The 13,128-nt window shown below is 32.9% G+C and overlaps 1 protein-coding gene across 5 annotated transcripts in view; it reads right to left on the bottom strand.

Moving 5' to 3' along the window:
* CCSER1 (coiled-coil serine rich protein 1) overlaps positions 1-13,128 on the bottom strand; it is a 1,366,600-nt gene that overhangs the window by 589,172 nt on the left and 764,300 nt on the right. For all 5 annotated transcript variants that reach the window (XM_070452143.1, XM_070452146.1, XM_070452147.1 and 2 more), the window contains exon 9: positions 9,437-9,514. In XM_070452143.1, coding sequence (XP_070308244.1) covers positions 9,437-9,514 — 78 coding nt within the window. The remainder of the gene's footprint in view (positions 1-9,436; positions 9,515-13,128) is intronic.

Raw genomic sequence — 13,128 nt, 5'->3', positions numbered from 1 at the left:
GTTGTAGATGTGTGATTTTTTTCTACCTCCAGATGTCACTGTCAAAATTATTTTGTAAAAGACCTCTACTTAACTGACTTCAAATAAGTGCTTTATAAACTAAGTATTCCTGAAACTTTCAGAAATAGAGTAATCCAATTTAAAAAATAAATCACAGAGTATTGAATAGTCACCAGTAAATAAAAGCTATCTGAAGTTTAATTAAAAGACATAACTTCAGTGTTACTAACATTAAATATAATGCAGACATGTAACGCTCATTCTATCTAGGTTTACTAGTCAAAGAACTTCGTACTATCTCTATTACAATATTTACAGGCAAGACAAACAGCTGAGGATGATGGCTGACTTTGTCTAATGTCACACAAAGCTTTCAAAAGTAATTGAAACATAACTGTTGAGAACAAGTGATTTAAGTAGGGTAAGAGGTTTTAGTTTAGCTTTTCAGCAATAATTATACATTACTATATGTCTACTTAAGTAGTTTCACAAATCCGTTTGGTAATTTCCGTCCTTAGATTGTTGCTGAGTAAAGGAATGGAATCTTATTAAACACATAAATTATTTCCAAATTAGAGAAAATATTCAACAATTATTACTGAACATAGGCTTATTTACTTTTGACTTCCTATGATAGAGGAACTGATTATATTTGGGTTTGTTAGTGAACATTTCTTGTGTCACATTGAAAGACTTTACTATTAAAAAGATGACAAACTTCTAGAAATTATAAAATTTATTAATAATTAAGGTAAAGCATACTGTAGTAATATACACCAATCTGCCTACCAATGCAGGAAATGCACGTTTGCTCCCTAGGCTGGAAAGATGCCCTGCAGAGAGAAATGGCAACCCACTCCAGTATTCTTGCCTGGGAAATCCCATGGGCGAGGAGCCTAGCAGGCTCCATCGCAACAGTCAGAAGTGACTCAGTGACTAAAACAAAACAGCAACATACAGTCTATAATTGCTTACTTCTTAATTTTCACGATAAAGTTCATAAAGAGTTAAGAATTCTAATTCATGTGATTAAAACTACTAGGAACAAAGGAAATAACAGTATGCAAGGGAAATAATATCTGTTCTTGGCTAAAAAAAAGTATGAGGTATAAATTCCTAGAAATGTGATACATATTTCTATATATTTTAGGTTCAATCTGAAATGTTTTATGGAGGTTACCGAAAAGTTAATGTTTTTAGGGAGTCAATGTGACTACTACCTTTAAAAAACAGTTAAATATTAATTCACACAAAATATGACATAATTAGGTCACAAACATACCCAGCCAATATTTTTCTAATTCTTATTTAATCATATTAAAATTTGAATAGCCATTTAAAACATTAGTGTGTAATTTAATTCTTATTATATACATGCAAAAGTTTAAAAATTTGTATCTAATCCTATGCTGTATAATAAAAATAGTAAATAAATGCAGGTTCTTTTTTAAAGTTATGTCACGTAAGTACTTGCGTGTATATATGTGTCTAGGTATATATACAGCTTTACTGATGGGCTTCTCTGGAGGCTTCAATGGCAGATAATCTGCCTGCAATGCAAGGCATTGGGCTGGGAATTGGGAATCAATTCCTGGGTTGGGAAGGTCCCCTGGAGAATGGAATGGCTACCCCACTCCAGTGTTCTTGCCTGAGAACAGTGGAGGAGCCTGGTGGGCTACAGTCCGTGGGTCGCAAAGAGTCAGGCACCACTGAGTGACTAACACTTTATGTATTTATCTGTATAGTATTTTTATACTCATATTGCAAGGATATGTGTGTATACATATATAAAGAATAAATTTCATTTTACAGATATTCTTACTTGTAGACCACATTAAAGGAAACCATTCCTTTCTCCAGAAATCAGTAAATAGAAACACTCAAAGATTTACATTGAACAAGTACTTGAGTAAACTCCTAGAACTTAACACAAATTATGATTAGCAACAATTCCATAATCATGATAAACAGATACTGAGAGATGTCTTTAGTATATATATTTTGTTTTCTTCCTTCAGAAGGACTCTCTTTGATGCAATGACATTTAGCATACTGGAGAATACTAAAATGACTTATAGAATTTTCTAAGGAACTATCAGAAATTTTGAAATTAGATTTCCTATAGAGATGGCAATTTCAGATGGAAGTAGAAGTGGGTTGGGAAAAATTTTCTTTTCAACAAATATCTACATTTCTTTTCTCATATCAGTACTATCACAGAATTAACATAATTTTAAGCAAGTATGATCCTCACTATTACTAGTTGAAGGAGAGCAAAATATACTACACCAAAACATGCTTCTTTGACAAATGGTTTATCTTGAGCTTATTTTTAAGAAACAGCAGGATAAGTTCTAAAAAAACTAAGAAGTGACCTTTTGTAAGAAGAATTTACATTTTTAAGATGAGCCTCTGTTTGTAGGGGTATCTCCCTCTCTGTACCAGAAGGAGGAAAATGACCAAATATCTAGAAAATTCTATTTATGAAGAAGGCACCAACTTAAATCTACATAATAATCATATCCTTTGTTTACTGTATTTTTTCCTGGAAACCTCCCATAACTACCCTCCCTACTCCCATCCTCTTGCCTTTGGCTAGAATTGGTGTTTAGGGTGGTGGTTTAGGCAATTTTAAGGAACTACTGCTTTCCTGGGTATCTCCCATTTATACAGGCAGTATACGTGTTACTAAACTAGTTTGTTTTCTATAGCTATTTTGTCTCTTCTTGTTGTAGAGTGGGGTCCTCAGCCAAGAAGGGTAGAGGGAAAGTAATTTTTCCTCCCCCACATAATTTGAGCTATATAAAATATTTGTGGGTGTGCTCTTTTGCTTTAATTAATATTTCTACAATTATATGAGTTTTCTTGGTTAAAACTTAGCCTTGTTATTTCCCCCATCAGCATTTCAACCACAGATTCACTTAACAAAAGAACTATCAGTTAACTAACACCAATTCTATGTAGCAAGAACTAAAGACCTGGAGACATTCCAGGAATGATCTAGTTCCTACATGAAGATTCAGGATTTTAAAGGGAACCATTTAATGCAGTATGTTAAGGACAACTGCATGTTGTCATCCATGTTTAAAAGGTGATTTTTACCTCACCTGGCTGTCTATGCTGATTTGCATTTAATATTAATATGTCTTCTAAAAGGTGCAAAGTAGTCACTGCAAAATATTAGTATATAATAGAGAGTAAAAATGTAAGGTAGCAATATGTACTTCTGTATGATTCTTGTGAATAAAGTAGAATAATGCATACTGATTTGCTATAGATTTTTTAGGGTTATAAAAATACCATTAGAGTCTTTTAGTTAATTTATTCATTTTTCACCAAGTAATTACTGAGTACTTTCTCTATTCACTTTTAGTAGCATATCTCTAATAAATGGGATGTGTAGATATACAATGAAATCTAATTATACATTTAATGTTTATAGAGTTAGCACTGCCTGGGCTGAAGAATAGCGGTACACAGAGAGAGTAGAGGGTGGAGACAGTGCAAGCAAAAAAAAGAAGAAAAGCAAATGTAATTTACTTATTGAACTTGATTTTACCCAGCTTTCTTCTCAGTGCCTGTGTAAGTGAATATGATCTTAAGAGGCTGAGCAGGCTGTTCCCTCAGGTGGCCTGGGTTCCCCTCATGTGAGTCACTTGGTACATTGGGTCTGATTCTGGGGTTTAAAGCCTATTTTAATAATAGGCTAAATGAAGCCAATTATTCTTATCCGTGGAGCCAATATAGATCAATTTGTTCTGACTGAGGGTCTTCAATAGGTTTCAAGAAGCACATCACAAAAGGATTTCTGGCTAATGGTGATTTTCACCTCACCTCCTTCAAGTCTCACAAAGAACACGTCACCCTCAGATCTGTCCAGATCACTCTATATAAAGTTTCTGATCATAACCCTGACCACACCCCTACATTCACAGTTATCTTTTCCCTGTGTTTTTCTCTCTTTTACATTGCACTTAGGAGCTTCTAACATACCATATACCTCGCTTACTTATTATATTTAATTTTTTGTTTTAAATATAATAATGAGATGCAAACTCCCTGAGGGTTTATTTGTTTGGTTAAAGGATGTATCTCAAGTACGCAGAACAAGGCCTGGCTTCCAGGAAGCACTTATCAATATTTGTTGAATGAATACATGCATGGATTTTCAGAAGTGATACCCTTAGAATATTACCACTAGGTAAGCTGTGATTTCTCCATTAATTAGCAAACAACTGTGGCAGATGTTGTTTCCAGTGTTTTCATCAATGTTCTTGTCTGAAAATTGCCTTTAATGTAATATAAAAATTGGAGTTTAAAAGAAGTACATGGATGAGACCCAGAAGGACACATCAAGTGGTAAACTGCTTGTGATTACGAATGAATGACTTTGTTTTTTGCTTCTGTGTTTTTTGGCTTTCTGTTATGCACATGTTAACTTTTAAGTATTAAATGCTATTTTAAAAACCTTAAAAAAAAACTGAAAACCTGGCATATATCATTCAGCTTTAAACCTGATTTTTTTTTTTTTTTTTAGTTTCTAAAAATCAACATAAATACCTGAGCTAAGTAAATATTAAAGAATGAAGCACATTGGGGGAAGGCACTCCTTTATTAAATACTAGATCACATTAAGGCATGATCATAAGTATTGAATCTAAGGAAGATGATAGCAACGGATGGGTCTAAAACAGATTTAAGAAACTACACTTTATTAACAGTCGGATGAGACAGCCTAATCAATAGTTACTCAATTCTTAGAATTAGACTTAAACAATGAAAGTGTTAGTCACTAAGTTGTCTCCCACTCTTTGTGATCCGATAGACAGTAGCCTGCCAGTCTCTTCCATCCACAGGATCTTTCCAGGCAAGAATACTGGAGTGGGTTGCTGTTTCCTTCTCCAGGGGATCTTCCTGATCCAGGGGTTTAACACTGGTCTCCTGCATTGCAGGCAGAAGACCAGATACCTTCTGAGCTACCTGGGAAGCCCGGGCTTAACACATAAGCTGACATAATGTATTAGTGTAATGGGGTCGCAAAGAGTCGGACACGACTGAGCGACTGAACTGAACTGAACACAAAATACTCTCCTGCTCTAATAGCTAATAAAATAATTACTGTAAAAACTAATTACTCTTATTCCTTACTTGATGAACTATTTTCATATTTTTTAGAATTCCCTGAACACTACTAACTGTGCCAGGAGGGCCTGCAAAATTAAACATGAGAAAAATAGCATAGATTGCAAATACACAGGTGACTGCATTGAGCTTTTCAAAATCTGTATTCATAATGCAACTAGTTAAGTAGAAAGCTGTGTTTATAAAACAAGTCCCACCCTTGGAAATGTATTAAAATATCTGCAGAACACACAGAGGTGTGAGCATACATTTCCATACTGATTTATGCTTCACTCATGCATGACTGAGACATAATATGTATGAAACCACAATTCAGCTGATTTTAAAATAGCCACATACAAACTATTAACAATATTTAGAATAACAGTGATGGATAATAATATCTGATGAAATACCTGGTAACTGTAAAACTCTTAAAGTATGAACAAAACATTCCTAGTTCAACTAAACACTTGTTTTAAATATAAGTGTAAAATATATGCCAATGAGTGGAAGACCTTAAAACTTCAGTGTTTCTGCCTAAAAGAGCAATCTCAAGACACTGTGACTGTTCTGAGTCAAGTTTAGGAAGTAACTGAAAGGAAAATTTACACCTAAAGTTAATCAGTCACTTTGAAAATGACAATCTTCTGTAGAACAACAAAAGGAAGTTAAAAGATTGTCCATAATGGTGTCAAATTAATTAAAGGATCTGAATCTTCTGTCAGAAAATAAAATTTCACTGTAGCATTTTGGTCATTCATTCTCAATTGCTTTAACCAAAATGTTATTTGCAGTAGTTCAAACTATAAAATTTTTATAGGCAGCATATGTGCTTTGTTGAAGTATCTATTTATACAGCTGATGTAATCAGAAGAATCTTGCCTACCTCTTAACATAATCTTGTAATCAACAACATTGCTACCTGACTACATCTATTCATCTTCCACCCTGTTTTAATAACACAACTGACACCTAAGAAATTATTCTTTGATCTTTCAATAAACTAAGCCTGTGCAGACAGAGGAGGGTGAAAGAGGTTAAATTGGCATTGATTATTTAAGACACAGTCATCATTTATTTAACAATCTCCCTCATCATAAGAACTATTGTGTTTATAGGCCTTTGCTGAGACACTCTGAAATTATTTTTAAATAATTCTTGTCATTTGCATTAGAAATCAGAGCATGTTGTACTTTAACATTAGTTTTAAGACTCTTGATAAATCTGTGGCAGGCTAGAAGTTGTTTATTGTACAAACCTTTGAATTTAATCACTGTAGTGAATTTTTGGAAATTTCTTTTAACAGTTTTCATTATAATTAATATCTTCTGGGGATTCTATTTCCCGTCTTAAGCAAAATGTGTAGTAACAGCTATATTCACAAGGAAATTATATTAATAGATACTGTAGTCTCTTATATTCTGACATTCATGTCACTGAAACATGATCTATAAAGATCACTAAAGAACAATTTGCGGCTAATATTGACAGCTTTAAAAAGAAAGAGGTGAAAACATCATCCATAATATGCAAGATTTCTATAAGACTTTTTTTCTCACAAATACTATTGCAAATTTCAAACAGAATGTATGTAGGTGTGTATGTGTATATATATATATATATATACACATACACACGTGATGAATTAAAGATCAAATTATATTTCCTGAGAAAATGTGAGCAAATATCAAAGATAACAAATTATTCTTACTGCATACAAGAATATAAAAAATTACAAACAGGTATTGAAAATTATAGAAAATATATTTCAGTCATGAAAAAGTTACATTAATGAATAATATTTCAAATAGTTAACAACTCAGCAGATTTAAAATGCTTTACTTGTTTTATCTAAAATAATTCCCATCCCAGTTTTTTTTTTTTTTAATACCAACTGCCTTAAAATCTATTATGATAGTTACATCCAGTTACTGGTAGAAGGTTTTGCATGTATATCATTGGTAATTTGCTGATTCTGATGCTTATGTCCTAAAATATATCACCAAAAGTACAAAATACAAAATCTTTAGAACATGTTAACAACTACCCAAATCATATCAGAAACTTGTACAAGGGGATCCTTTAAGGACTCACTACTAAGAAATTATTCTTTAATATTACTTTTATCCAGTAAAATACATTAAGCTCTCATTGTCAGATAAGCTAGGTATGATGAAGAATTAACTATGATCATGGCTTTAATTTTTATTTGTATGTTTGGAGAATTAAATATCATTGAGATAAGACATTTTGTAAAAACAAGAAAAATATGGGGCATAGACAGGCATTCAAATGCATAAGGAATATCTAGTAGCTACAACTTAGCTATCTCCCCACAGATACCATTCATGTCTTAGTTATCATTTCTCACTGTCACCAATAGTGCTATAGATCTAAGAGGGTTACATTCTATATTTACATTCAGTCATTTAGAAATTTAGAATTTAATCTGCTAAACATCAGTCTCTTAAGTTGAGTAAAATGAAATATCTGAGTGCAAATGCATAAGTACTTCCTTTTTCCTTCCAGGTTGGGTGCATGAGACAAGTGCTCGGGCCTGGTGCACTGGGAAGACCCAGAGCGATCGGGTGGAGAGGGAGGTGGGAGGGGGGACCGGGATGGGGAATACATGTAAATCCATGGCTAATTCATTTCAATGTATGACAAAAACTACTGTAATGATGTAAAGTAATTAGCCTCCAACTAATAAAAATAAATGGAAAAAATAAAAAAGAATAATCATTACTTTTTAAAAGACTAGATTTCCACAAAGAACATGCATTAGTGAACAACTGACTTCACTTTTCTGGAACCCAGTCAACTTGTTTGAAAATTGAGGGCACTGAAATAGGTGAATTCTGTTTACTTGCAGCTCCTGGGTTGAATGAATTTACGGTGAAATAAGATTTAATGTGGACTATGAATTTATTGTTCTTATTGGACAACTCTCTGACTCACAGATTTAAAAACATATGGATTATTAATTGTAAAATACATACTGGTTTTATATCCCAAATACCTAAGCACAGATAATACGTATTGGGGAAAAAAATTAAACAATAACTTATCTTAAACAGATAAATATTGACTTAGTGCACTAAAGCATATCTGAACTTACTAAAAACATTTACTTTTAAATATCTGAAACATTATCATTTAAATATCAAAGCACAGGAATTGAAGAAGTATTATAGTCAGAATATTGACATCTAGAATATTTAGGTACTAAGAATAAATATGAGATGAGTGTAAGAGAATAACTCAACAGAAAGGGATAGCTTTTAATGTTTTTTAATGAAAAAATAATGCACATAACTATGTGAAAACCATTTTAACTGAAATTCAAAACTCTGGTTTATTTCCGAATAGAGACAGAGAGCTTTATGTTACATATGTTAATGTACTTTGAAAGGCAATAGAAAAGGAACATCCATGTTTGTTATAAACGTAAGAACATGCAGACAGGTTGACATTTTATCATTAAACCCCTTCATGAAATCTAGAATTATTTCTATTCTATTACTACTTGCCAATAGAGTAGTAAAACGAATATTACTAAATTTTTTTTAAAAAGAAGAGTGTTCTCACAAATGGTAGGTTCAACATAAAGAAGATAACTCATTTATGTTTTATCGAAAAAAAATTTAAACTTGTGACCTTAGGCAAAGTGAAAATTTCATAGCTTTGTTTAAGTAGATATTTGAATCAAAGTTTTCTAAACTCATTTAGTGTTCCTGGAAGTCACCTTGTATTAAAACATGTTTTACAATCCTATTTTGACCGTTCAACAAATATTTCACATAAAGAAAAAAAAAATGCTAACTTTCAATTAAATTACTTTCTGCAGCCCACACCAAAGCCCAAGAACTAAAATAGTATTGTAAATTTCTCTGCAAAGTTGTGCTCCTTTTAATGTGCCAGAATATAAAAATAATGTGCTTGGCCCTTGGTGATTGCAAATATAATAACTTTATTAAACTGTTAAAAAATAAATCAGTACTTTCTTAAAAATAAATTGTCTTAGTATTCTAATACGTCTCTTGCACATGTCTGCAAATTCACTAATTCAGAAGGCTGTATTAAAGATGTTGGTTTAAAGAAATTAATAAGACATTGGTATGCTAGTCAGTGTCTGTAATTATCTTTTTCAGTTCCAGAAGGTATTTGGGGATTATTTAAGAGCAAAAGATGAATGGTGTACCACTAAATCCTATTAAATCAATGCATGGACACAGCAGCAATAGAAGTAAATAAGCTGTGGAGGTCTGAATACCAATAAAAAAGATAAAAATGGTTTTATATAGCTACTTACATCATAGCCTAGAAGTTCAGTTTGTGTGGATTTATCTACTCTTGAAGCAAAAGCCTTCTGTAAGTGCTGAACTTTTTCCTGCAGGAAAAAAAAAAAAGAGCAAAATCAAAACACATTTTTCTTTTGTAAGTCATGTGCTTCTACACTAATATTCCTCCCCTATTAAAATTTGATTACTGTACAATTCGTGATTGTGCATATATTTTGCTGTGGTGGTGCTTTACTTATCAATTTGAACATTCAGAGGTTTAATTTTCAGGTCATAATAACGTCATCTTTGGCATCTTTTCTTTTAATACAGGAACCACTAAGTCAGAATCATGGCTAAATGCTAGAGATATGCTTTCCTTAAATGCAATATCAATTATGCTAAGTTTTCTATAAGCTACTGTGTTTTCTTTTAATTAAATTGAGAGGATTTTACTGATATAGTTTCAGACTGTTTACATTTAAGATTCAAAACATTTTCAGTAAATACCATCCTATTTCACTTAGTATATTTTTAATTATTTATTGCTTCTAATTCTCTCCTTCCAAAATCTACAGATTTAGGAGTCTGCCATTTAGGGGAGCCTACATGAATCCAACCCTGTTATAATTAAGAGATATAACACATGAACAAAGTTTGGGATTTCCTATCTCAAATGCAAATGTACTAATTCTGGTCTACTAGTATGATTGGCTTCCCCCACCTCCCAAGGCAGGAGACACAAGAGATTCAGTCCAGTCCCTGGGTCAAGAAGATCCTTTGGAGGAGTAAATGGCAACTCACTCCAGTATTCTTGCCTGGAGAATCTCATGGACTGGGAGCCTGGCGGGCTACAGTCCATAGCGTTGCAAAAAGAGTTGGGACACGACTGAAGAGACTTAGCATGCACACACTCACAATGTGACTGGGCCTCTGGCTGTGGTCTTGTTATTAAATGTGTCACTTAGAGTAAAAAGTATCTTTGCATATTTATTATAAAGTGTTCACTCTGTGTCTAGCACAGCTCGGAGTGCTGTACTCACATGATCACACCTCATCTTGGGATTTTTTACTACGATTACCACCGATTTCAATGAACACTTCAGTCTACAAGGTTTAAGTTATAAAGTTTAACTTGGGTTTCCCAATAAGTTCATGTGATTCCATTAGACTCTGCTTTTGTCTTAAGTCGATTTAAAGGAGAATTTTGTTTTGTTTTCTTTACTTGGTCAATAAAATAGCTGTATAATATTTTAATGATAAAAACGGATATAACTCATCATTTAATTTTTTTCCAGGAAGAGACAGGAGTCATCACAAACCTCACTAACAATACACAAAACTAATGTTTCCTCTCCTCCCCTTCTCCCTTCAGGTTACTCCTCCCTTTCTCTTCCTTTCCCTCTCCTTAAGAAATACTCTTTCCCTTAAATTAAATTCACTTAAAAGTGAACACTCTCTCTTTCCCTTAAATCCTTCCTAAGATATGCAAGTTATCCAGGCTGGTTAACAAAATACATACATAATTTAGGTAAACATAATTTGACACTGATATGTATTTAAAAAAATACTTTATGGATTATTAATGGCCAAACTTCCTAACTTTCCTCTTACAAAACTTCTAGAGCTGCTATTCAGACAACAGTGAAATGGAGATTAGATAATCTAAGATATAATATGTAAAGGGATGGTTTTCATGTTTTGAAAAGGATAAGTGAAAATGTAGCCACTTTTTCCAATATACATTTAAAATGAGAATTATCAAGTTGTGTTTATTTAGACTCCTATTAGAATGTTGGGAGAGAACAAAAAAATAGTAACATGCAAGGAACCAATAACATTTGCTGTCACTGAATGGTCGTTTGGAAAAAAAATTAGCCACTTGGAGTGGAAGTGATACGGGGTCTCTCTCAGGCAATGACATTTGTAAATATTTAGAAGTGAGCAAGACCCTGACAAAGATATACGTATAAACAGCTACTAGTTCAAACTTGCTTAAGGAGAGACAATGAAAGGGACCATAGAAAGAAATGAGACTGTGGTAAATCAAGTCCTTGACAGAGAGGATAGAATTCTATATCAGGATTTTAGGTTTATTTTAATTTTTCAAATATAATTTTGAAAATGAAATGAAAGGCCAAATAATATTTTAATTAAATTACCACAGAACTTCTTTAAATACTGCCTTTCACCTTATATAAAAGAATTAAAAGGAAGCAACCTGGAGAAAAGAAACATTTGAAGCACATTAAAATCTATTTTTCTGGACCATCAATTAATTTCCACATGCATGTGATTTAATGTAGCTTTCTTTCAATATTTTTCTATGCCAGCAAACAACTCAATTTCTTCTTCCAGATTCTCTCAGAAGGACAAAGGAGTATTAAAACAATTCAATTTTTGGCAGATACATTTTATAAGTAACGAAACCCCAGACAAAATAGGTAATTGTCTTTAGGTTGTCCTTTCCAAAGAATGAAAATACCAGTATTTATTAAATTGTGTTTAATTGTATAAAATTTAATATTTATTAAATTGTGTTTATTAAACTATAAACACACCCTTTTAAAAATTCTGATTCATAAAACAGGTGCTTATTAAATAGAATTAACAAACAACTAATATTCTGTAGAAAAAGTAAACAAAATAGGATGAAAAAGAGGAATTTTATTATGTATATTTTTTTATTATTTTACAGTGCTGACTTATCTGACTTTGAATATGTGGAGGTGTTGAATTTTACAGAATATTGCTATATGAATAAAAATATATAATGGTTTTCTCTCCAAATTTTTTATTAATCTCATCTAACATCAAGAGTAATACAATATCTGTATATTAAAATCAGCTGCCATAAATAATGTTTATAAACCAAAGAGAACATACTTAGTTTATAAACTTGCCAAAGTAGTTATTTATATTCACACTTTCCTCTACTTCTATAATCTTTCAGTTCTGTTCAGTTCAGTCGCTCAGTCGTGTCCAACTCTCTGTGACCCCATGAATCGCAGCACGCCAGGCCTCCCTGTCCATCACAAACTCCCGGAGTTTACTCAAACTCATGTCCATGGAGTCGGTGACGCCATCCAGCCATCTCATCCTCTGCCGTCCCCTTCTCCTCCTGCCCCCAATCCCTCCCAGCATCAGGGTCTTTTCCAATGAGTCAACTCTTCACATGAGGTTTACCACTACATTAACAGAATATAGTTACATGCCAAGCACTGGCATCAAGTAATTTACATGAATCCTCTCAAGAATGTATAATGTTATTGTCTCTTCTCAAAAAAACAGGAAATTGGTCCTTAGTAAGTTGAAATTGTTGCTAAAGGTCACATAGGCTATTAAGTGAAAGAGGCAAGTTGGAAAACCTTTATCTCTCTTCAAAATCTGGTGTTCTTTCTAAAAAGATATTCTGACTCTGGAAAAGCTACCTTCCATTTCACATATACAAGGACACATACCAAATGCATAGTCAGTATACAGCTAGTATGAAAATAAAAACTGCCTTTGCTCTTCATCCTGCCTAAATGCTCTAATGATTCCACTAAGTCATTCTGCTCTACTGTAAAAACAGTTTAAGTACACTAGATGGTGATTGCAGCCATGAAATTAAAAGATGCTAACTCCTTGGAAAAAAGTTATGACCAACCTAGACAGCATATTAAAAAGCAGAGATGTTACTTTGCTGACAAAGGTCCATCTAGTCAAAGCTATGGTTTTTCCA

The sequence above is a fragment of the Odocoileus virginianus genome, chromosome 21 (genome assembly GCF_023699985.2).
Source record: "Odocoileus virginianus isolate 20LAN1187 ecotype Illinois chromosome 21, Ovbor_1.2, whole genome shotgun sequence".
Lineage (NCBI taxonomy): Eukaryota > Metazoa > Chordata > Mammalia > Artiodactyla > Cervidae > Odocoileus > Odocoileus virginianus.
The sequence above is the reverse complement of the archived record's forward strand: the minus strand, read 5'-3'. Positions and strand labels throughout refer to the sequence as shown.